We start from the raw sequence: 25,598 nt of genomic DNA on the forward strand, positions 1-25,598 counted from the left end.
CTCCTGAGTGCTTGGGGTTAAGTATGCAGGTGCGGTGGCTCGCAGGGGGGTTTCCCTGCCTAGCGTCTCCTCTGTCACCCTTTTCCCACCAGGCTCCAGTGCTGGCTCTGTGGGTTGGGGCCTCACTGCCGTAATGGTGGGGTGTAGGAAGTGGAGCAGCCTGGCCTCGGGGCCCAGCTGGGACTCCTGGACATTCCTCCTCTTATCCTCCCCTGCCCCACCTCTTTCCTCTCCTCCCAGGATAAGGACTCTGGACTCCCACCTGGGTGCCCTTCAGTAGCCCCAAGCAGCCCTGCCTCTTCCTGGCAGCCTCTGCCTTCCCAGGGCTCTCCTCCGTCCTCTGCTGGGCCTCCCACCTGGCCATTTTGTCCCCGGGCTGCCCTCACAGGGTCTCTATTCCTGCCCCCTCAATCCCCCTCACACCTGGCAACAAGTGTCTGCCTGCAGGCAGCCTCTCCTGAGTCAGGTCTCCCACCTGGAGCCCCCAAAGTTCAAGCCTGCCTGCTGTGGAGGCCCCCCTACCGCTCAGGCCACCCTCTGTTATCTCATCCCCAGGGTGTCTGAGAAGCTGATTGCGGTGGGGCAGGCTAGAGGTGCCTTTGGGGTAGGGGGTGAGCACGGAGGACCCGGAAGAGGAGCGAGGCTGAGGAAATCCCCCGCACTCCCAGCCCCTCTGACTCAGAGCCAGGCAGGGACTTCCCACGGAGCCCTTCCTACCTGGACTTCAGGTTGGGGGGTCTGGGACCTTTGGATAAACCTTGTGCCTCATGGGGGGTTGTTGAGAGGGAGTGTTTCTGGGTCTGAGTCAGACTGACAGGGTAGGCCCTGGAGCCCGGGCTGGCTGTGGGGGAGCATGGCCTGCACGCGCTGTGGCCCCAGCATCTCCTCCTCAGGCTGGGGCTCCCCTCACGTTCGGGCCCAGTATCTGTGAATTAAGAATGACATCCTAGCAAGTTGGGCGGGGGGAGGTATGGTTGGGGAGTTAGTGGTGGTGGACAGAAAGCTGGAAAGCTGCTAGGAGAGAAGCCTGGAGGACAGGAAGGAATACGTGGTGTGTGGTTTGGAGCTAAGGGGCCAGGGCAGGGAATGCAGGCGTGGCAGTCTGGGGAGCATTCTGGAAATAGGAAGATTGGGCTGGGGGCCCTTCTGGAGGTGCATGGCAGGACCTTCAGCTAGAATCTGAGCCTACAGCCATTCCCACCTCCAGGAGCCAGACGGCCCTGGACCTGAGCCCTCTTGTGCCCTGTAGTCCCCAGGTCTTTACTTCCCTCATCCCTTGCTCTCAGTAGGGGTGACTCAGGAGCTTTGTGTGTTTCTGGGGCGTTTGTCTCTGGAGCTGGCAACCTGGGTCACCACTGGGGTGAGGCGGGGAACAGGAGGGGAGAGGGGAGCCGCTCCTCCTGGGAGGCCACCGTGGGCGGGCCCTGCCCCGCCCTTTCATCACAGGCTTGGGTTGGCCCATCTGCTGGCTCCACCGCCACTGCCTGCCAGTGTGGGCTTGCTGGGTTCTTCCTCCAGGGCCACCGGCCGACTTGGACCACAGTGCCTGCCGCAGGTCCCTGGAGCTACTCAGGAGGTGGGAGGTGAGGGGCAGGAGGCATGACAGCCGGTGAGGCTTTGGGAGTGGGCCTGTGTGTCGGTGGCACCAGAGCTTTAAATGCCCCCTTGTTTCCTTGGTGCCGCAAGTGTGTGTGTTTGTCTGGCTCTGTCTCCGTGTCTCCGGGTGGGTGGGCTCTGTTCGTGGGTGTCCCTTTGGGTCTGGGTTTGTACGTGTGGGTCTCGGTCTGTTTCTCCATCTTCCTTTAGCAGCCTGGCTCTCAGCTGTCTCGTATCTGTGCTCTTCTGTTAGACTGGGATTTCTTCTTGCAGAAGCTGTCTCCTAGCCAGAGTCTGGAGCACCCTTGTCCCTGGCTCTGACTGATTCTTTAGACTCAGGGCTTCTCGGGGTACCAGGCGGCGGGCAGAGAGAGGACACCAGATGTCCCGTGAGCCAAGCTTGCGAGGCTCTGTCTAGACTGTGAGGGACAGATGATGACCACTCTTTTCCAGGGGGTCTTCTTTGGAGGCTGGGATGGCTGACAGAACTTTGATGTTCTGTTTTCACAAACCAGAAAAGGGGGACAGAGATTTTGAAATCCATGTGTAGGTCCTTGGCCTGGCCTGGTCCCTGGAGCCTTTGCTTCCTGTGGTGGGTGGGAGAGGGGGAAGCAAAGGGGGTGTGCTGTCCCTCAGGGCCAGGGGCTGCCGGGGACACCTGGAGAGAAGTGCGTGGGGTAGTGTTTTGAGCAGAATGTTTAAGCCACATTTGTCAGCCATTTCTGGGCTGCCTAAGCCAGAACTGGGATAATGGGCTGAGGTTTCCAGAGGCTGGTCCCCAGGAGAGCTGGGGCAGCCTTCGGTGGTTCCCAGGTGCTGCTTCACATCTTGCCTGTCCCAGGATGCTGTCGGGCAGCCTGCTGGAGGTGCCTGTCTTTGCTGCGGGGACTGTGCCCTCCACTTGCCATGGAGTCTCTGGGCTGTTCTTGGAAGGGGAAGGGAGGTGTGGCCAGAGCAGGCTGGGTGGGAAGGGCTGGTCTGGTCCTCTCTGGGCTGCTGGTATCTCCGCCCCACTGAGCCTTGGAGGGGGACCAGTGGGCAGCGTGACGTAACGTTGGCCATCTCGGGAGTTGTAATTGACCCTCGTTGGGAGGAAGCTGCTTCCGTGCTTGGGATGTCATTCCCAAGGGGGTCTTTCTTATACATACTCTGCACTCCCCACTCTCCTTCCCCAGTAGCAAGGGCTGTCGTGCCTCCTGCCCCTCACCTCCCACCTCCTTTTTTGAGACTTGATGTGAGGACTCCCAGCAGTGATAAAGGGAGCCCTTCCTTCTGGGCCTGGCTCTAGCCTTGGCCATACCTGTAACAGAGAGGTAGGCTTGGCTCTGCTCTTGCTCTCAGAAGTGGGTCCAGAGGAGGCTTCCGAGTGAGGGTCTGTTAGCAAAAGGAAGGGAGCAGAGGGAGTGACCTCCTGCCCATCTGGTCTTGCTCAGGATCCACTGGGAGGGTGTGGTCACGGCATAAACCTGGCCTTGGACGCGAGTCTGTTCCGCTCTGCACTGCTTCTCTACCTCAGTTAACGAGCATCTCTGAAGAGGTGTGGAGAGCAGAGTCTAGCGTCCAGCCATGGGCTTGGTGTCTGAGCCTGTTCCGTGGAGGGGCCCGTGGGACCCAGGGGGCCCATGGGTGTTGGGTGAGAGCAGCATCGGGGTCTGGGGGCCAGGGGCTCCCCACCCTGCCTCCTTGGCCTCAGCCGGCCTGGGGGTGTGGGGTGTGTGGGGGGGGAGACGTTTCTCTCTTTGGAATGGCCCTGCTATTTTTGGATGGGCTTTGTCCCTTCCGGGTGTTGTCCTCCCTTCTTCCTTCCTTTCCTGCCCTTCCCACCCAGGGGGGCTGGGTGGTAATCACAGGGTTGCTGTGTCTGTGGTGGCTGGTCAGCAGCCTTGCTGACAAGGAGGCTGGGCTCTTGTCCCTCCCCCTGCACGCCTCTTGGCTCCCCAAGGATTGCTGTGTTTGTGGGGTTCGACGTTAGGTCTCTGGGACAGGCTCTTTGGGGGTCACACTGGCCCAGTGGCCACATCACCTCACGGAGGGGGGTCCAGGTGTTCGGGCCTCGCTGCCTCCTTCCAGCCTCCACCTCCCCCAACCCCTCTGGTCTGGCTGCAGCTTGGAGGAAGCCTTTCTTTGTGCTCCCGCTGTGGACAGGTGATGTGCAGGTGGGGGGCTGACAGTGAGCGGACGCAGCTTGGTGCCACACACGTCCGCTGCAGCAGCAGCACGAGGCTGTCACCACCTCCGCCTTAGCCCAGCTTCTGTGCCTGTCCTCAGGTGTGCGTGATCCCAGCAGATGCAGGAGCCTCGTGGCCTGTTGGATTTGGGGCATTGGAAGCGTCCAGGAGGGTGCTCTGTTCTTTCTTGCCCACCTGGCCCGGCTCCCACCCCCACCCCAGGCCTGGACTTAGGCTGTGCCAACAGATTCTGTGTCTGAGGTCAGAGCGAGGGGCTGGTGGTCCCATAGTCCAGCCACGCTGGGAGGCTGGGTTCCCTTCTGGACCCCTTGTTGAAGACAAGAGTGGAGCTCTCCTCCCAAGGAGGTGGATGGGGGCCAGAGTGGGGGTCCCACGGTCCTGGCAGGAGGTGGTGGAAGGCACTGGAGATGTGTAAACTGGTGATGTGATAGCGTGGGTTGCCCCAGGTGCTTCCAAAACTTGGAGGGCTGACTGCAGGAGATGGGATTGTGGTAGGAGGGCTTGGCCCCAAGCCCAGTCCTAAGGCCATGGTTCTCCCTTGGGCCGTTGTAGCTCAGAACTCCTGGAACTGGGTTGAAGAGTGAGATCGGGTGGCTAGGAGAGGACTAGGGCTTAGGCCTTGCCAGGCGAGGAGGGAGGCAAGGTGGTATTGTGAGAAGGGCGCTGGCTTCACGGATTAACAACTGGATTTGAATCCTGGATCTGCTGTACTCTTTCTGGTAACTGTAGGCAAGTCATGTCACTTGTTTGAACCTGTTTCCGTATTTGTAAACTGTAGGAAAAGCTGTCTGACCCACCTAGGGCACTTAGGGTAAGGCTGCGTGCAAATACCAGGCCCTGTACTGGGTGACTGGCAGGTCCTGGGGGACTGCTGGGAGGAGGTGGGCTGGTGGCAGGCTACTCTGATCCTGGGCCTTTAGCCCTTGTGCTCCCTCCTGCCAAAGTGGTCAGATACCACGGCTAAAGAGAGCTTGGTGTAAAAAGGGTCCCAGTCCTTGGGACTGTCCCACCACTCCCTGGTGTTCACCATGTCATCTCTGTTGCACAGGGCTGAGAATTACTGGTGGCGTGGGCAGAACACACGGACGCTGTGCGTGGGGCCCTTCCCTCGCAACGTGGTAACCTCTGTGGCCGGCCTGTCAGCCCAGGACATCAGCCAGCCCCTGCAGAACAGCTTCATTCACACAGGGCATGGTGACAGTGACCCCCGGCACTGCTGGGGCTTCCCTGACAGGATCGATGAGTGAGTACTGGCAGGGTCCCGCCTGGGGGCTCCAGGGCCAGCAGCCCCTCTCTGGGCATGCAGGCTCTCCGGGCCTCCAAGGTCCCAGTTACAGCCGTGGGCCAAGGGTCTCTTGTTCAGCAGCTTTTCCTTGTCGGCAGAACTGGGGTTGGAGCTTCAAAGGATAAATGGCCTCCAGGGTGCACACCTTAAGCCCCCCTGGCACACTGGCTTTAGGAGAATGGACTTGGGAACAGCCTTTGGAAGCAGTTCAGTAGGAAAGCTGCTCATGATCCCCAGCACTTGGGTGGCAGTTTCCCTTCTCCTGCTGGTAGGACCTGAGTCCTGGAGATGGGAGCTGCTGGCTCAGGCCCAGGGGTGCAAGGTGCAGAAAAAGCTCCCTACGGGGAAACTTCAGAGTGCCCACCTGCCTGCTCACTCTGTACCTGGGAGGGGGGTTCAGCCTCCTTTAAGTGAAAAGACGAGGTCATGGGGTGGGGGGCATCTGGGGAGGATACACAGGAGAATTAGTCATTTCCTGGGGGCCCCGCCCGAGGGTGCCACTTGGAGCTCCTCCTGCTGGGCCTCCGAGCCTCTGTGCTGGCAGCACGGGGCTTCCGGGCAGCGCTCTCTCCTCTGACTTCTGACAGGCTTCTGCCCCGGGGGCGTGGCGCAGCAGGCCCTTCACCCCCTGCCCCGCACACCAGAACGCTGAGCCCTGGGAGGGTGCCCGTCTCTTGCCTCACAGGAGCCAGGCGAGGGCCTGAGAGAGCTGGGGCCGGAGAAGGCAGACACCTTCCAGTAGGCGGCCCGGCACCCTCTGCCCTGCTCCTGGCGTGCCATGGCCAGCCCAGCCCCATTCCTCTGGGCTGTAATCAGCCCCAGTAACTACGTCCCAGATGCTGAGAGTTGGCACAGGGGTTGCAGGTGAATTGGGAGCATGGCGGTAGCCCGGCCCATACCCTACCTCCTGGCAGTGGGGCAGAAGGATGCCTCCTGTCCACCCTGGCTGGGGCATTGTGGCCCAGACGCCTCAGGGCCTGGCAGGAGAGAAGAGAGTGTGCCAGCAGGTGGCTGCTGGGCATGGGTTGGGGTGCCTTGGGGTTACAGAGGGCCAGCTCTGCCCTTTTGGGGTGTCCTTGGAGCTCCTACAGTCCTAGGTTTTTCAGCCTACAGTCAGGAGTTCTTTCTCTGCCCCCTCTCCACTGTACCCTCCCCTGGTTCCTGCTAGATCTACAGAAGGGAGCTACCAGGGTCAGAAGTCCTGGGCTCCAGGCCTGCGTCTGCAAGGGGCTTGGATGACGTGGTTCTGTCCTCTGCCTGACCCCAGGGGACAGGCCCAGCACCTCCTCCAGGGTGCCCTCACTGCCGCCGCCCCACACCCTTACCCATCTCTGACCTGCGTCTCTCCCCACAGACTGTATCTGGGAAACCCCATGGACCCTCCTGACCTGCTGAGTGTGGAACTGAGCACCTCCAGACCCACCCAGCATCTGGGCAGGGTGAAAAGTAAGGGCCCCCAAGCCCTGGTCCCCTAGTTCATCAGCTGCCCGGGAAGGGATGCTGTCTCCTCAGGCCACCCCGAGCTGGCTGGGTCAGGGCAGCATGGGGACAGCTGTGTCCCTGGCTCCGGCTGGGCGTGGGGCGGACGGCAAGAGGCAGCTGTATCCGCCGAGGTGGGCATCCTCGGTCTGGCCCGCACTGGCCTGCCTGCTCAGCTTCCCTCCTCCCTCCTCCTTCCCGCCGTGCTCAGATCCTGGCTCTCCTCGCTCCCCCTAATCCTGCTCTCCTCTCCTGCCAAAACCACCCCACGGGCTCCATCTTGGCCAGGAGCCTCATCCATGTCCCGGATCCAGGGCCTGTCGCTCCGGAACATAGTTTTCCCATCCTGCCGCCCCATTGCTTCCCATTGCTGCTGGGTTTGTGCATTCACTTGCCCCTTTTCACATCTCTCTCTCTCTCTCTCTCTCTCTCTCTCTCCCTCTCTCTCCCTCTCTCTCCCTCTCCCTCTCCCTCTCCCCCGCCTCCCCCCTCCACACTCTGCCCTCTTGTCTGACTCTGTCTCCCCTCCCTTGTCCTTGCTCTGCCCCCTCTACTCTCCGCATGACCTTTCTCGCAGGGGAACCTCCACCTCGCCCTCCTCAGCCTGCCATCTTCACTCAGAGTAAGTGGGGCTGCTCTTGGTGCCTTGGCCCCCGCCCCCGCCCCCTCTCTCCTCTCATTTCTCTCCTCCTGGAAGGTACAGAGCCCCAGCTGGCCGGGGTGGGAGGGGAAGTGGGTGTGTGCTGTGAGCTTTTGCCGCTGACCTGGCCCGGCATGCCTGCCTCTCCCCCAACCCCCAAAAGCCTGGGCTTCGGGAACAAGAGTGTGGTCCTGGCACCCACTCTGCCACTGTCCGCCATTGCCTGGCCCTGCCTCACTTCCTTTGGGACCTGCCGAGGCCGTGTCCGGGCTTTATGCCAGTTGATCAGGAGCTCTGTCCTCTCTAAGGATAGCTCCTATTGCCCTTGATGGTGGGAGATGGCCCATAGCCCCCTGCCTGCACTAATGGTGTGCCGTAATGGGGTAGGGATTACTAACCAGGGCTCAGGAGCCGGGGTATATGGGATCTTGTGTTGATGGAGGAGTGTCAGGCAGGCAGGTGTGGGGTGTTCTTGGTCTAGCTGAAATGGAGGGAGGGGCTCGCCAGGCCCCATAGAGGGCTGCCAACCACCGGCACAGGTTCTGCCCTCCTGTTGAATGGGGTCTGGGTGTGCAGAGAATTCTGGCGGTTGAGGGCTGACCTCTGGGGGAATTGGGAGTGGGGAGTTGGTGGGCTGTCTTCCCCACACCCCACCTTCCCCATCGGCCTGCCTGACGCCGCCTCCCTGTTGGGGTCTACCTTCCATCGCAGAACCAACCTACGACCCTGTGAGTGAGGACCAAGACCCCCTGTCCAGCGACTTCAAGAGGCTGGGCCTGCGGAAGCCAGGACTGCCCCGTGGGCTGTGGCTCGCGAAGCCCTCTGCCCGGGTGCCGGGCACCAAAGCGGGCCACGGGAGCAGTGAGGTCACGCTCATCGACTTCGGTGAGGAGCCCGTGGTCCCGGCCCCACGGCCCTGTGCGCCCTCACTGGCGCAGCTGGCCATGGATGCCTGCTCCTTGCTGGACAAGACCCCGCCGCAGAGCCCCTCGCGGGCCCTGCCCCGGCCCCTGCATCCCACGCCGGTGGTGGACTGGGATGCGCGCCCGCTGCCCCCGCCTCCTGCCTACGATGACGTGGCCCAGGATGAGGATGACTTTGAGGTCTGCTCCATCAACAGCACCCTCGTGAGTGCAGGGCTCTCTGCTGGGCCCAGTCAGGGCGAGACCAATTACGCCTTTGTGCCTGAGCCAGCGCGGCTCTTCCCTGCCCTGGAGGACAACCTGTTCCTCCCGCCTCAGGGTGGGGGCAAGCCGCCCAACTCAGCCCAGACCGCAGAGATCTTCCAGGCGCTGCAGCAGGAGTGCATGCGGCAGCTACAGGTCCCGGCCGGCTCTCTGGTCCCCTCGCCAAGCCCGGTGGGCGACGACAAGCCCCAGGTGCCCCCTCGTGTGCCCATCCCCCCGAGGCCGACACGCCCACGTGGGGAGCTGTCTCCAGCCCCCTCGGGCGAGGAGGAGACGGGGCGGTGGCCTGGACCTGCCTCCCCTCCGCGGGTACCACCCCGGGAGCCCCTGTCCCCACAAGGCTCCAGGACCCCCAGCCCCTTGGTGCCACGCGGCAGCTCCCCGCTGCCACCCCGGCTCTCCAGCTCACCTGGGAAGACCATGCCCACCACCCAGAGCTTCGCCTCAGACCCCAAGTATGCCACACCCCAGGTGATCCAGGCACCTGGCCCCCGGGCTGGCCCCTGCATCTTACCCATCGTCCGTGATGGCAAGAAGGTCAGCAGCACCCACTACTACCTGCTGCCTGAGCGCCCACCCTACCTGGAGCGCTACCAGCGCTTCCTGCGTGAGACCCGGAGCCCCGAAGAGCCGACCCCCATGCCTGTGCCCCTGCTGCTGCCCCCTCCCGGCATCTCAGCTCCTGCTGCCCCCACTGCCACCGTTCGACCAATGCCTCAGGCTGCCCCAGACCCCAAGGCTAACTTCTCCACCAACACCAGCAACTCAGGGGCCCAGCTGCCAGCCCTGAGGGCCGCTGCTCGGCTGCCACAGAGGGGCTGCCCCGGGGACGGGCCAGAGGCTGGACGGCCAGCAGAGAAGATCCAGATGGTGAGTAGTGGGCCAGGCTAACAGGGCGAGGAGGGGCAGGGGCCCGAGGGACCCAGAGGAAGGGGCCCAAGTGGTGCTGACAGGTGGGTGGGTGTGCCCAGCTGCAGGCCATGGTGCATGGGGTGACCACAGAGGAGTGCCAGGCGGCCCTGCAGAGCCACAGCTGGAGCGTGCAGAGGGCTGCCCAGTATCTGAAGGTACCACCACCTCCTGCCCACTCTGGCTTTCAGGGACCCTGAAGACTGGTTCTGCGGCTCTCCTCCAACCCTCCCGCTCCCTGCCCCCACCCTCACTCTCCTCTGTCCCGCCCTGGTCCAGCACCCCTTGGCCCCAGTGTGTCCCACGGCACCACCCTCTGCTCCTCAGGTGGAGCAGCTCTTTGGTTTGGGTCTGCGGCCACGAGGCGAGTGCCACAAAGTGCTGGAAATGTTCGACTGGAACTTGGAGCAGGCTGGCTGCCACCTGCTGGGCTCCTGCGGCCCAGCCCACCACAAGTGAGCAGACCTTGCCCCAGCCACCTTCCTGTCCCCGGGGTGTCCTGGAGCAGTCACTCTGGGAAAAGCCAACAGCTCACAGCCACACACGGCCAGACACAGGGCTCCAGGCGGGAGGAGGGAAAGGGGTCCCGATCCCAGGACACAGACAGTTCTCGGAGAAAACAGCTTCTCCTAAGCACGTTTATCTAGACTTCACAGGCGCTTTGTTCAAACAAGCTAATGAGTAAAAGGAATTGGAGCCTCTCTGGTTGCAGGGGGCTTGCTTCCTGACCGGGCTCCAGTGAGCAGCAGTTTAGGATCCAGTGGTTTAAACAAATCTCTCTCACCTCTTCATTTCCTATTTCAGTTTAAAGTAACAAAGATTTAATGCCTTTTTAAAGGAATGTCTAATCAAAAAAAAATCCATTACTTTCCTATAAAAAATATGTACGTGTATATATAACACAATATATAGATATATAAATAACATACTTGATGTAGAGTATAAATACATACAAATGAAAGTTTTATCAAGTCAAAAAGTGAAATCCTTCCCTGGGGGGCGCTGGCGGGGTGGGTGTGTTGGATTCCTCTGGCGGCAGACAGCTGGAGCTGGAGCCCAGCCTTCTGATCCCACGTGGCGTCCGCTTATGCTCCTTCCCTGACCTCTCAGGGTCCTCATCTGTAAAACGTGTGTAAATGATAGTGCCTACCTCGTAGAACTGGTTAGGAGAATTAATGAGGGATGCACCGCACAGCAAGTGTCTGGCCCGTGGGACGCCATCGCTGAACGTTGGCCATTACCTCGTGGTTATTCTTACTGATTTGCATCAGTTACTCTAAAACACGATACTGCTGGTGTCTTATTCTTAGTTTATTAAAGAAGTCATCCCAGGTTGCTAAATTCCAAAATTAGTGCCTAGAACCACCAGTTTTCAACCGATTTGGCTGACCCTGAGAGGCCCCTCTCGCACCCACCCACACTGGACATTCCATACTCTGTTGCAGCGACCCCTGTTGATGGAAGGGCTTTCTGGTGGTTTCCCATCCTTTAGGCGCTGAGATGTCTGGAGACCCAGAGGATCTGCCCCGAAGGAATCATTTGAGCCTGTCCATCTGACGAGGGTGGGGAGACGCCCTGCCAGGCCTGGAGGACCTGCTGCACCTGCTGCCCCCAGTGGCAGAGCGAGGCCAAGGCAGCAGGAGGCTGGGAGCCCCGCCTTGCCTGTCCCTCCCTCACCCAGCGCTGTCCCTGCAACTTCGGAGCTCTCAGTGCACCCAGCCGAGGTGCAGGAGGGAGCCTCTTGTAGGCAGGCCTGGGGGTGGCCTCAGAAGGCCCTGTGGCTGACCTGCCTCTGGCTTCAGTCCCTGGTGGGGCCTGCAGCTGAAATGTGTTGCCAGGCCCTGGCGGCGGGGAAGCCAGGCTTGACCCCGGGCAGGGAGGATGTGTTGGCCATGCAGAAAGGTGGGCCAGCACCCAGGGCGTGGGGCGGGGGCCCTCCCCAGGGAGCCCCTGGCGGCAGTTGGGGTGTCGGACGGAATGTGACTTGTGGCCTCACTATGGACATGTTATGGGACTTGGCTGGTGTTAGGATCTTGTGCCTGGAAATAGCCTGAGGTGGCTCAGGTAGCAGAGCTAGGGTGCCAGATCGTTCTCTGGCAGGGACCAGGGCCCAAGGCCCCAGGGTTGGAAGGAGACCAAGGGGGCAGCTGCCCTGGAGGGACACCAGTGCTTCCTCTGACCCAGCTCTTCCCCTGTGCTGTTCTTTGTTTTCCCACCAGCCTCTTGCCAAAGTTTCTGCCCCGGCTATGAATATCTGCTTCTTCCAGAGAAATAAAGTTAGTTTCTATTTTATGTTACTAATTTGTGTCTGCCTGCTTCTTTGCCTCTTGGTCAGCACCCCGAGGCTCCTGGGCTCCCCAAGCCACTGCCATCTGTCCCAGGCCACAGGCCCTGTAGCGCCACCTGTTGACGGAGTGGGGGAAGTGCAGGCCTGGTTGACCCTAACAGGTCTCTCCCTTTCCGGGGCTGGCAGTGGGCAGAGCCCCACATGACTCAGAGCCCCTAGGTTTTATCTCTGATGTTCCATGAGGCAGGATATACCGCAGGACAGAGTACAGTAACTCAATTAGTGGGAGCTAAGCCAGAAACTTTCATAACATGGAAGGACTCAATATGTATAAGTATTTTAAGTTTCTTTTTCTGAATAGCTAATAATTCACATGGTTCAAAATTCAGAAGGTACTAAAGAGTATACAGTGAAATTCCCCAGCCAGCTGCCACCTCTCCTCTCCAGAGGCTGCCTTTAACATCAGTTTCCCGTGTGTTTCTAATTTTCTTCACTATTTTGAAGAGCTCCATGGCCTTACTGAAAGAACTCTTGTTTAGGGTTGCATGGATAGGGTTTTACGATAATCTATCTAACCAGGCCCCTTTTGATGGAGGGATATTTGGTTGTTTCCAGTCCTTTGCAGTTATAGCCATTGCATCAATAAATGGCGAATGTGGGTTATTCCTTACTTGCAAGGCAGTCTGAAGGATGAGTTCCCAGAAGCAGCGCTCCTCAGTTAGGGTGTGTGTGGCTAATGAGGGATCCTGCCAGTTGGGAAAGTTTTCTCCCCACAGAGGAGGCTCTTCCCGATGTTACAGCCACCAGTGTGTGAGAGCTTTCCATGTGGTACCAAAGCTTTCTGATTTTTGACGGTATGACACGTGGAAAATGGTGTCTTGATAGTTTTAATTGCATTCCTCTAATGAATGAATAAACATTTAAAACATAAGTTGGGCCATTTATATTTCCTTTTCTATACGCTACCTATTAATAGCTTCTGTGGAGCCCTACATCAAGGGCACAGGACAAAAATTCTGGAATTAACCAAACCCCCATGGCAACTGTTGCCATGGGCTCTCCTAGTCTAAACCGGGCAGCCCCCCAGCTCCGTATTAGGCAAAATGATCACCATGTCATAACCTTGTAGCATCCTGACCAATCACCTAATGCCATCCTGCCAGCAGGAATTTCTTTGTCTTGAGGCTATAAAAGTTGGCTACTAGCCCACAAAGGGGGTCGGCTCTCCCTGGTCTATCGGGAAGTTGGCCCGCTGTATTGGCAGCGCCCCTCACTAACTCGGCTCTGCTCTTTGTTCTCAATAAACTCACCGTTTTCTAAAATACTTCGTGTCTGGAAATTCTTCCTCCAACCTGCGCTCGGACCACGACATTTTGGTGGCCCATACGGGGACACCTCTTGGGGGATCTCCTCCCCAGCCTCCTCTCCTCATTTCTTGGGACCCTCTGTGAACAAGCAAGCTGCGGGGGAAGCAGCAGAGGAACTCTGGCCAGGGCCACGCCCTGGTGTGTTCTGAAGGCTCCACGGCTCACTTTGCCCCAGTGACTGCCGCCCAGAATGGGTGAGGTTCCCTCTGTCTTCTTTCTGACTAAGGACTAGGCCGATTGGTACTGTGCTGGCTCGGGTCAGGCATTTAAAAGCCATTAGGGTGCCTGCCGCTTGAAGACTCCCATGAAAGGATGGGGGGGTCACGAAACAGCCAAGGCTGTTACAGCTTCTGCCCCCCCCCCCCAGTAAGACAACTTCCGTGCACCATGGGGTACATATTGATTCAAGCAAAACACTGAGCCCCCCTCCCCTTGGCCGCCGCCTTCCTGGCAGGACTACAAGGCAGATTCCTCAGCCTGTCTTCTCTGTTAACTTTCCCCTTTTTCTCAGTCCAGGTTGACTTACAGGGGCCTAGGTGTTGCCTCTGAGCCATCCCAGGAGTGCCTTTTCACGTTTCAGGGAATTGCCAAACAGTGGGTCCTGGGAATCTCTCTTTTCTTTCTTTCCCTGCCCGAGTCGCATGGTGCCTTAGTCGCACGCTCAGGGGTCACCTCTCATAGTCGGACGCGATTGTTGGGATGGCCGGCCCATTTTGTGCCTTAGTCGCACGAAGAGATCACTGGCACAAAGGGGACGCTTTCTGTCAGCTGGTGACTCTCAGTACCCCCATTCTACGGCAAACAGGCTAAGAATGGGTTCTGGTACGTCTTGGGAGCCTCCCTCAGACTCACCCCTCGGCTGTATCCTCAGGAACAGGAAAAATTTGACCCTGAAAAATCTCAAAAAGAAGAGGCTCATTTTCTTTTGTAACACGGCTTGGCCTCAGTGTAAACTGGGGGACCGAGAACAATGGCCTCTTAATGGCACACTAAATTATAACACGATCCTCCAACTTGATCTCTTTTGCCAGAAACAAGGAAAGGACTCAGAGGTTCCTCATGTCCAGACCTTTATGGCCCTTAGTCAGAATCTGGAGCTAAGGGACTCATGCCGCATGTGCCTTTCTGTTGCCGCCTTATCCTTCCGACCCCCTCTGTCTCCCTCTCCATCAGATCTCCTAGGCGACCCTCTACTCGACCTTTCCTGTCCCCCACCCCATCAACCCCCTTTGCTTCAGCCCCCGCCCCTGCCTCAACCCACAGCTCCCCAACAGGCACCTCCTTATCAGGGCGAAAGCCCCCTCTCCCCTCTCCACAAAAGGTGGAGGACTGCCCAACGCTAGGAAACAGATTCTAATATGCTTCCCTTAAGGGAAGTAGCAAATGGAGACATGAACACTATTAGAGTCCATGCTCCCTTTCCCATGTCTGACATTTCCCAAATTCAAAACAAGTTAGGTTCCTTCAGTCAGGATGGCTACAATATTCTTTAGACTCCAGAGAAAACTGGTTAAAATAAAACTTTTCTTGAAATTGCAAAAGGGGTTCTTTTTGCATGTGCAGTTAGAAAAGCTAGCTAGCCTGTTGAAATATTTTTTTCAGAATCCTGACCCTGAGAGAACAAAAATATCCCTAGGAAAAAGTTTGAAGCTAACTCTTATCATGTCCTTGAGCTACAAACACAGCCCACTTTGCCTGAGACTTCAGCCTTGGGTTAATGAGTAGAACTTCAAGCCAAGAAAAAAAAAAAAAGAGGCAAAGAGACATTTTAAATCTCAAGTGGAAACAATGAGATCTCTGACTGTCTGGATATATGTGTATGTCTCAGCATGTGTCTTTGTCTTTGGATAATATTGCTGAGGTTAATTTGTAAGTGAGCTCTATTTAATTGGCTTAGAAGAAAGGTAAGCGCTTACAAATCAAACAATTCTAAAACAAGAAAAATTAAGCTAAATAAATTTCAGGTTCATGTGAACTGGGAAATATTCAATATTAAATTAATACCTGGTGTTAATGTTTATGTTTGTTGATCTAATTAATATAGACATGTCTTTCGAGCCATCAACATTAAGTATAATACTTTTATTGTGCCTAGGTTTAATATAAACTAAATAAGATCTTATTTCATTGCTGCAAGTTTGTCAGCAATGAAAATAATTCAAGATGAAGAAACTAAAAAAAAAAAAAAAAAAGATGAAGAAACTTTTACGAAAAGAAAATACAAATGAGAAAGAGCTTTGGGTGAACTTTTTAGGAATAATTATGTTTTAGGAATGTCTACTTAAGAATAATCTCTCCAGATGGTCGACAACTTAAAACACTGAGTTGTGCTAAATTAAGTTAAAGGATGGAAGTTTATTAAATACCTAGTCCATTTCCAAATAAAATAAGATACTGAAACATTAATTACTGAACACTGGCTTCCTTTTACAGAGAAACAAAAGGTTTGGAACTATTAAAAAATGTGTTGGTGCCACACTGAGATATTTACTATAAGAAAGCACATTCTTCAAAAATTATTCTTTGGATGTATGTTTACCAATCTACAGAGTGATGATATAAAGGACAGTTCATGGTTGCTTAAGGAAAGTAGGATGTATGTTTTTAGTAAAAAAGGTATGAAGAATGGAATTGCATTTTATTAAGGAAAAAGGAAGTAGGACTGACTTACAGGTAGCTGTTTTTGAATGGGAAAATAAAGTGATGGATACAGAAAGTGATAAAAAAAGGTTTGTGGAAAGTGGACCCCGAGAAAAGAGTTTTATACACGGTACAATTTTCTTAAGATGTTGAACTGCCTTTGCAAAAATACTGCCTCTTCAAGATTTATAGAAAGGACTTTCTAAGATTGAATTAAAATTAATTAAGTAAGTAAATTTTGTTATTAACAGTCAGCTGGTACCAGACTGGAATTTGGTTCTCTCTCTCTGTTAAGAGAACGAAGTTTTCTTGGAATGCTGCCTTTGATAACAGGCCGTGTGAATTACCTTGCATTTAAATGATTTATATTTGCTTTTAAAATCCTTTTGTTACTTTGGTTGAGTAAATAAGTAGTATTTCACAATGATCTATGAAGATTATGGCGCATGTAGATAAAGTTCATTCTGGTTCTACAAAAATTAACCCCTCATTGCCAGACTTTTGCCATCCTGATGCCCTTAAAACATGGCAACAGTCTGCTCCTACATCAGGGAATTTAAAATGGGTAAACAATAGCTGTTAATCAAACAGTCAGGGCTATGGGAAATCCAAGACAGCGGCTTGGTTTTTTCCGGCTCCCTGACAAACCTCATTTATTTGATGGGATAAAGCCTTCCCTGGCTGCAGGGTTAATGCCCTTACAATGGGGGGGAATAATTACGTTTCACTGAATATTAAATTCTAGTTTTGTTAATTAAGGTCTGTGTTACCAAGACTCACTTCCCAGATAGTTCCTTGCTGTTATGTTATATTGCTAAAAAGTTTAATTGAATTATTAAAGGACACTCTAAGTTTGTTTCTAAAACTCTCTCAGGAATCTATTTTTGGATGAAGATCAGATGCCCTACGACCTACAATCGAGGGATTGTGCATACTGGAAAAGACATAATTTAAAGGACTATCTCCAACCTGGATGGATGGGGACCCATTGGGGGCTGGCTAAATGACTCTCTTTGTATCTACACCCTCAATTTTAATCAGACTAGCCTGGAGTGGAATCCCTGGTCAGAGGAGGATGCATATGATGTATGTGAAGATAATTTCACTTTGTGTTGGGAAAATTCAAGGAAAAATGCGACTAAGAAATATATTAATGAAGATCATATCCGCATAAACAGCTTGGCCCTGGGAACTAAATATGTGGGGATTGGTGTGACCACCAGACACTTAGTTTAACCTCCCGACAAGACTGTCCTCCGAAATATAACATAATTCAACTAACATTCAGAAATTTGTTATGCCAATCCCCCCATCGCACTCATAATCAGTCAGAGCCCGGATTCTCCCCTTTGTGTAGATGATTACTTCCTCAGAGTTTGTCCTTCCCAATATAATCCTAGGCCATGGGACCCCAGTCTATTTCCAGAAGAAAACTCCCAAAAGGTCAGGGCCTGGATCTGGGGACCCATAGCGGGGTATCCTTGAGGGGCCCCGGACTTTCATTTCTATGTGGTAACGGGGTCTATCTGGATCTTCCCACACTTTGGGGGCTCCTGCACAATTATTGCTGTGGTCCCAGAGGCGACCATTATGACTACAAAGGATTTAGGTTCCTCGGGAGGCATTCCCAACCTTGGGTCCTTCCTCAAGGAGGCCTTAAGACCTGTCCCAGAGAGACAAAAATGAACCACTGATTGGGGGGGACATGGTTATGATACCCCAATTCTTGATCGGCCCAAAATAATACATTGTGTCTTTAGAGGATTCTTTTGGTTTGCAGGCATACCCCTCTTAGAGAGGAGCGTTCTCCATCTCACCATCATGGTCCAGGAGTCTTGGAAGACTATGGTAGCAGCCACTGAGGAACAGCAGTCAGCCCTAAGCTCTCTGGCCAAGGTGATTTTACAAAACAGGAGGGCCCTTAATGTTATATAACAGCTGTGGCAGGGGGGGCGGGGGCGGTGTCTGTGCCCTACTAAATGAGACAGGCTGCTTCTATGTTCATACCTCCGGCCAGGTTGAAGAAGACCTTCAGAGTCTAAAGAAAAACATCAAATTAATAGAAGATTTAAAAGAGAGAGCAGGACAGGGCCCCCAGCTGGCTTTCCAGCCTCCTCTCCTCTATGGGGATCCAGATATGGACATGGCTATTGCCCTTGCTGGGACCATTAATCCTGATGGCCTTTGTTTTGTTGTTTGGCCCCTGCATTATCAACACATTATCTAAGTTCATCTCCTGACAGGTTCAAAAGATTCAATTCCAGATGGTGATACAACAAGGATACCAGCCAGTTGGCACATGAACTACATTGGAACAAGCCGCCTTATCATTCTGCGGGCTCTCATCTCCCTCCGTAAATACACCCTGACGGAGAGCGGGCATTGGGACCCAGGGGCCCACGAGGCCCCTGTCCAGCAGGAAGAAGCTAGGAAAGGTCATCGCCTCTTTCCCCAGTACCCTGGGTTCCTATGGCCCCAGATGAGGATAGGCAGATAGTTAGTCATGAGCGGAGTGTTAAGGGGCCAAAGATTTGGCCCATAAATAAGAAGAGGGGGGAATGTGGAGCCCGACATCAAGGACAACCTACATCAAGGACACAGAACAAAAATTCTGGAATTAACCAAACCCGCCTATCAACTGTTGTCATGGGCTCTCCTAGTCTAAACCAGGCAGCCCCCCAACTCCATATTAGGCAAAATGATCACCAGGTCATAACCTTGTAGCATCCTGACCAATCACCTAATGCCATCCTGCCAGCAGGAATTTCTTTGTCTTGAGGCTATAAAAGTTGGCTACTAGCCCACAAAGGGGGTCGGCTTTCCCTGGTCTATCAGGAAGTGGGCCTGCTGTATTGGCAGAGCCCCTCACTAACTCGGCTCTGCTCTCTGTTCTCAATAAATTCATTCTTTTCTAAAATACTTTGTGTCTGGAAATTCTTCTTCCAACCTGTGCTCGGACCACGACAGCTTTGACCCATTAAGGATTAGGTTATTAATCTGGTTCTTACTGTTTCTAAGGAATTTACTGGAAGAAGAAATTTAGCCTTTTGAGCTTCACCATATTATCCTCTGAACTTTAGGAAAAGAGATAAATCATAACAAAGCAAGCTGGTGGTTTGGGTTTATTAAAAACAAAAGCCATTCAGGATGAGTCTGAGCCACTCTCCTTAGTGTCTGGGGCTCCAGGATGGCTTGTGTGGTGGGCCCTGAGGCCTGGGAGGTCTTTAGCCTTCAGATCCAAATGTGTTCTGTGTATCCTATTCACTAATGCAGGAATTAAATTATATTTAGTTGCAATTTTTAAAAATTAGTCAAATAGGGGCTTCCCTGGTGGCGCAGTGGTTGAGAGTCTGCCTGCTGATGCAGGGGACACGGGTTCGTGCCCCGGTCTGGGAGGATACCACATGCCGCGGAGCGGCTGGGCCCGTGAGCCATGGCCACTGAGCCTGCGTGTCCGGAGCCTGTGCTCCGCAACGGGAGAGGCCACAACAGTGAGAGGCCTGCGTACCGCCAAAAAAAAAAAAAAAAAAAAAAATTAGTCAAATATGATATCATAGAAGGGAAAAAGTATTGTTACCTTTGGGCATCACTGCTAGACCTGGATTTCATTCTCAGCTGTTGGATCTTGGTAAAATTTCTCAACATTTCTGAGCCTGTAAACTGGGGGAGAGTAATTCCTGCTTTATAGAATGGTCGTGAGGATTAAATGAGGTCACATAGGTAAAACATTTTGCTAAGTGTGTGGGCCATGGTAAGTACCCAATAAACTATAATCATAATACATTTTATTTCTTCATGTTCCTGCCTGTCCCTACCAATCAATAGCTTACATTATACACTGAACAACTCTAAGTGTACAATTGTCTTCTTTTCCCATCCCGCACCCCCGTTTTTTGGAAACAGTTTGTTTTTTTGCTGCAAAGCTGCCCCTATTTATAGAGCATGGGCACTTTGGACTCCATTGAAAAATGTCATTTTTTGATAAACAATGGCAGAGCTAATACACTTCAGAAATATTTTTTGTAAGGGGCATGCCAAAGCGTCTGGGGTTTCCTCAGGGGGTCAGGAGAACCAATGTATTGAATACTTTTCTTGCCAGACACACAGTTCCCTAAACTCTAGGGTTTCCTGCTGTTTTTCTCACTTCTGATCAGCCTGCCAGCTTCTGACAGCATCTCTTGGGTTTATTTTGAAGATCTTAAGGAAAGATATTGAAAAAGCTGACCCAGGTTTGTTTGCCAACATGGAGAATCGATAAATCAGTGAGGATTCATTGGGCACCTTCTCTGTGTCAAGCCCTGAAGAGGGGATACAAGTTGAACAGACATACTCTGTGCCCCAGGGGACTGTGACACTGCAAGGTGATGAGTGCTCTCAGATCATTATGCACCAGGTGCCTTGGGATCAGAGGAAGTAGCTCCCCAGAGGAGGTGACATTGTCTGACGTGATAGGGAGGAGCAGGCCTATGCCAGGAAGGTGAGATGGCATGAAAGCATTGTAGGTGTGGGGAACTGCACGTGTAACGGTATGGAGATGCCAACTGGCCTGTCCTGAGAACTGAAGTTGGCAAGTTTAGCACCCATCCTTTTGTTAAGTTTCTGGGGTGGGTTGGAAGTGGCTTTCGTGTGATCCTAGCTAGTAAGGCAGGCCTGGATCATGAAAACGTTGGTGTGAAATGCTGAGTTCTCTGACTCTGACTTTGTAGACAAAGGGAGATGGCAGAGAAGCAGCAGCAGAGGAATAATGTGGTCGGACCTGTGTTTTTAAGAGAGATGGGGGTTTGGGGTTAGCAGATGCAAACTATTATATATAGAATGGATAAACAACAGAGTCCTACTGTATAGCACAGGGAACTATATTCAATATCCTGTGATGAGCCATAATGGAAAAGAATATGTACATGTATAACTGAGTCACTTTGCTGTACAGCAGAAATTAAACACAACATTGTAAATCAACTAAGTTCAAAAACATTTTTTAAAAGGAGAGATGGCTCTGCTTTAAAGTGGCTCGCTCCTCCACTGCGGCCACGAGTGGAGGAAAGATCTAGCATATTTGTCTCGCTGCACAATGGGAAAATAAATGTGTTCTTAATTTGAAGCAAATTGATTTTTACAGAAATTTGAACTTGGGGAATGAAGAGGCCACAAATTCCTGGAATCCTTGGGTAGAACAGGGGTCCTGAGGGCCAGTCCAAGGCCAGTGCTGGCCTAGGGTCAAGTTTTCACTGGCCTGAGGTGACATGTTAAGAATCAGAAGCAAGCAACTGAGTTTTTCCTAAAATGAAATGTGCTCAATTGCAGGGATTGTCTTTACTCTGAGATTTTTGTCTTCCTACATTTTTGGTATTAAAATGGCTATTCTTGTGTCGTGATGGCAGTGGTAGGGGGTGAATTTGTCCCCTCACCCTTACGTAGCAATGCTATATCAGCACACCCTCTCAAGCAATTATTAGTTTAAATCATGATCCCTGAAATCTATCTTCAGAACTCCCAGGCAAGAGTGCTTTTGTGTTAGGCAGCACCACCTATTGGCAACATGGGACATTGCAGTCTCTTGGGCTAAATGTCAGTTAGGGGGAGGGATAAGATTGTGTAAAGTCATTGCCCAATAATCAAGTCCAAAAGCTCTGGGCCCAGGCCCATGGGTACTTAAAGGGACTCATTCCAGAGAAGCTGCGAGGAAAGGAACAGGTTCGCCCATCATCTGGAGCCAAAGAGGGGCCAGCTAGGATTTAATGCCAGGAAGAGGGACTGAGTGGGGGGCTTTGAAGGAGCCCACCCCTAACCTAGGAAAGAAACTCTGGGCTACCTGGGAGGAAGTTGTGGGCTAAGGGAAAAGTCCTGGGAGGACAAAAGTGCCCTTTGGGACCCCCACACACCCACTCTATTTTTTAAATTTATTTTTTAATTGAAGTATAGTTGATTTACAATATGTATTAATTTCTGCTATACAGCAAAGTGACTCAGTTATACACATATGCCCATTCTTTTTTATATTCTTTTCTATTATGGTTTATCCCAGGATATTGAATAGAGTTCCCTGTGCTATACAGTAGGACCTTTTTGTTTATTCATTCTAAATGTAGTTTGCCTCTGCTAACCCCAAACTCCCAGTCCATCCCTCCCCCATGCCCCCCAACCCTGCCCCCGGCAACCACAAGTCTCTTCTCTGTGTCTGTGAGTCTCTTTCTGTTTTGTAGATAAGTTCATTTGTGTCATATTTTAGATTCCACATATAAGTGATATCATATGGTATTTGTCTTTCTCTTTCTGACTTCACTTAGTATGATAATCTCTAGTTGCATCCATGTTGCTACAAATGGCATTATTTTGTTCTTTTTTATGGCTGAGTAGTATTCCATCATATATATGTACCACATCTTTATTCATTCATCTGTTGATGGACATTTAGGTTGTTTCCATGTCTTGGCTATTGTGAATAGTGCTGCTATGAACATAGGGGTGAATGTATCTTTTTGAATTATAGTTTTGTCTGGATATATGCCCAGGAGTGGGATTGCTGGATCATATGGTAATTCTATTTTTGGTTTTCTGAGGAACCTCCATACTGTTTTCCACAGTGGCTGCACCAACTCACATTCCCACCAACAGTGTAGGAGGGTTCCCTTTTCTCCACACCCTCTCCAACATTTGCTATTTGTAGACTTCTTAATGATGGCCATTCTGACGGACGTGAGGTGATACTTCATTGTAGTTTTGATTTTCATTTCCCTAATAATTAGTGATGTTGAGCATCTTTTCCTGTGCCTATTGGCCATCTGCAGATCTTCTTTGGAGAAATGTTTATTTAGGTCTTCTGTCCATTTTTTTTTAAGATTTTTTTGATGTGGACCATTTTTAAAGCCTTTATTGAATTTGTTACAATATTGTTTCTGTTTTTATGTTTTGGTTTTTTGGCCGAGAGGCACGTGGGATCTTAGCTCCCCAACCAGGGATCGAACCTGCACCCCTTGCATTGGAAGGCGAAGTCTTAACCACTGGACCTCCAGGGAAGTCCCTTCTGTCCGTTTTTCGACTGGGTTGTTTTGTTGTTGTTGTTGAGTTATATGAGCTGTTTGTATATTTTGGAAATTAATCCCTTGTCAGTCACATCGTTTGCAAGTATTTTCTCCCATTCTGTACGTTGTCTTTTTGTTTTGTTTATGGTTCCCTTTGCTGGCAAAAGCTTGTGAGTTTGGGGTTTCCCTGGTGGCGTGGTGGTTGAGAGTCTGCCTGATGATGCAGGGGACACGGGTTCGTGCCCCGGTCTGGGGAGATCGCACATGCCGTGGAGCGGCTGGGCCCATGAGCCATGGCTGCTGAGCCTGCTTGTCCGGAGCCTGTGCTCTGCAACAGGAGAGGCCACAACAGTGAGAGGCCCGCGTACTGCAAAAAAAAAAAAAAAGCTTGTAAGTTTGATTAAGTCCCATTTGTTTGTTTTTGTTTTTACTTCTATTGCTACAGGAGACTGACCTAAGAAAACATTGGTACGATTTATGTCAGAGAATGTTTTGCCTCTGATCTCTTCCACCACTGTATTTTTTAAATTCTTTTTTGTGTATTCTTTAGTATTCCATTGTATATATATACCACATCTTCTTTATCCATTCATTAGTCGATGGGCATTTAGTTTGCTTCCATGTCTTAGCTATTGTGAATTGTGCTGCTATGAACATAGGGGTGCATGTATCTTTTTGAATTATAGAAACAAAACCTATATGTTTTTAAAGACAGGATTTATATTTTGGAGCCATGTTTACGAACATTTCTGAATGAAGTGATCTGTTGAGAATAGTCCAGATGGTTGAAGGAAATGGGCCATGAGTTGATAAATGTCAAAGCTGGTGATGGGATATGATGGCTTATTCTACTTAAGGGGGTGAATAAACTGTTCCATGATAAAAAGCTAAACGAAAATACACGCACTTTCCAGGTGGGGACATTCTCACTGGTCCAGCTGTCTTCTCTGAAACTGTCCCTTTGGAGGTTTCTGACTTTGTTTCTGCTACACCTCCAGGATGGCCCCCAGAATGCATGGCTTCTCCCTTTACAGCTCTGGCATCAGGTGGACAGAATCCCCTTCTCTTGCTGGCCTTTGTGAGGTAGAGACAAGGTGGGGCTTTTACAAACCACTGGGCCAAATTCTGAGGGAAACATCTCCAGTCCTGTTATCACAGGCTGCATCCTGTGTTCATCTTTTATGCTAAGGGTATCCTCATCCTTATCCTTGCTACTTAAAGGGTGGCATGAGGTAGGTCCAGAGGTGTCAGCATCACCTGGGAACCTGCTAGAAATGCAGAACCCAGGCCCCACCCTGGACCTACTGAATTGGAATCTCCATTCTACCAAGATTCCCAGGGGATCCTCGGACACACTTAATTGTGTAAAGTCTTGAAGTAAGGCAGCTCTGCTCTAATCCCAGAGAGCTGGTGGGCCTTGGGTGGCCCTGCTGGCTCCCAGGACCCCTGGTCCTCTCCTAGCAGGGGCTGTGCTCCCTGCCCTGCCCTCTCCGATGACTCATCACCCATTCTAACGCTCCCCCCCTTTTATGAATAAACAATTCGTTTAAATATATATATACAAGGAATTTAATCACAACACTGTGTATAACAGTAAACAATTGGAAACCATCAAAATGTCCGATAATGGGGGATTGGTTGAACATACTTTATTTCATCCACAGAATGGGATATGACACAGCATATCAAACCATCCTTAAAAGAATATTCAATTGATATTCAATTAATATTAAAATCGATTATTTCTTAGTGATGGGATTGTGGCTAGTTTTTCAAAAAAACAAAAAAAATAAAATAAAACTTCTCTTCTATTGGAAAATGACTTTCTGTTATACTTTTTTTCCCCAATTTTTTTTCTTTTTTTCTTTTGGCCGAGACAGGCAACTTGTGGGATCTTAGTTCCCCAACCAGGGACTGAACCCGGGCACTCAACAGTGAGAGCGTGGAATCCTAACCACTGGACCGCCAGGGAATTCCCCCCACCCCGCTCAGTTTTGTTTTGTGGTAAAATACACATTACAAAATTTATTTTATTTACTTATTTATTTTTTAAAATAGCAGCTATCCTAATGAGTACAAGGTGGTTTTGATTTGCATTTTCCTAACGATCAGTGATGTTGAGCATGTTTTCTTGTGTTTCTTGGTCATCTGTCTTCCATTTTTTAACTGGTTCGTTGGTTTTTTGTTGTCCTAACTGCCCTCTTGCTTGACCCCATGACCTGGAGCCTCCTCTCTCGCCATCTAGTTTCACTGGCCTTAGGAATCCTGCTTTTCTCCTGTCTCCATGCATGTGAGGTGGGCCCAGCTCTCCCTACACACACGCCAGCACCTTCTGTCCTGACTGTTCCTTTCTTCAGGGTTTTTATCAGCCGGTTCTTGGAGGAGCAGCACCTCGCATGTGGCCCTTGCCATCCCCGCCAGGCTGGCTGCGCCCCTGTGCAGAGACGTCTCGCAGTCCTGCTGATGGCAGCCGTCCAGTAAGTGCCGGCTCTCACTCGGCCTTCCCAGCCCCTCCAGCCCAGGCTGCCTCTTCCGCGTGCCCGTGGCCGCAGCCCCTCCCCTACGGTTCGTTCGGTTCATTCGCAGGCGTCCTGTCTAGGTGAGCTGCCCTCTCGCGCGGTCACGAGGCTCTTACGGGCCCCAGTGAATGAGGGGAGACGGCCACACACAGATCCTTATACGACGCCGAGCCAAGAGTTGGGACACACAGGGACGAGGGGCCCTGGCAGCACAACTGGAGAAATGTGTGAAGCTAGATGGACGAGCGCTTGCCAGGCACAGAAAGCGGAAGTTAGAAGAAACAAAGATCTGGAATCACAGAAGCAGTCGTGTGGTAGGAAACGGTGGCTGGACATGGGTGCGGGGAGGTAGGGGAGAGCCCAGAGGAAGCGCTGGACAGGTGGCCTCAGGGGACGGTTTTGTCTCCGTGACCAGGTCTGAAGTTCTAGAGAGCAGACCTGTATCTTGCTCCTCCTCATGTGCGCCAGCCAAGTGTTG

The 25,598-nt window shown here is 52.1% G+C and overlaps 1 protein-coding gene across 11 annotated transcripts in view; it reads left to right on the forward strand.

Moving 5' to 3' along the window:
- The window catches only part of TNK2 (tyrosine kinase non receptor 2), a gene marked incomplete at its 3' end in the record, with an annotated part of 41,579 nt that extends 29,997 nt beyond the window's left edge, over positions 1-11,582 (forward strand). For 5 of the 11 annotated variants that reach the window (XM_082654236.1, XM_082654230.1, XM_082654234.1 and 2 more), the window contains exons 10-16: positions 4,834-5,028; positions 6,425-6,516; positions 7,127-7,246; positions 7,901-9,246; positions 9,348-9,443; positions 9,613-9,740; positions 10,778-11,582. In XM_082654236.1, coding sequence (XP_082510362.1) covers positions 4,834-5,028; positions 6,425-6,516; positions 7,127-7,246; positions 7,901-9,246; positions 9,348-9,443; positions 9,613-9,740; positions 10,778-10,784 — 1,984 coding nt within the window. Of the gene's footprint in view, positions 1-4,833; positions 5,029-6,424; positions 6,517-7,126; positions 7,247-7,900; positions 9,247-9,347; positions 9,444-9,476; positions 9,510-9,612; positions 9,745-10,777 lie in introns of those variants that run through there. The other 6 variants (XM_082654233.1, XM_082654235.1, XM_082654237.1 and 3 more) reach the window with 6 other exon arrangements.
- Positions 11,583-25,598: the final 14,016 nt, after the last annotated feature.

The sequence above is a fragment of the Grampus griseus genome, assembly GCF_964374135.1.
Source record: "Grampus griseus genome assembly, chromosome: 5".
Lineage (NCBI taxonomy): Eukaryota > Metazoa > Chordata > Mammalia > Artiodactyla > Delphinidae > Grampus > Grampus griseus.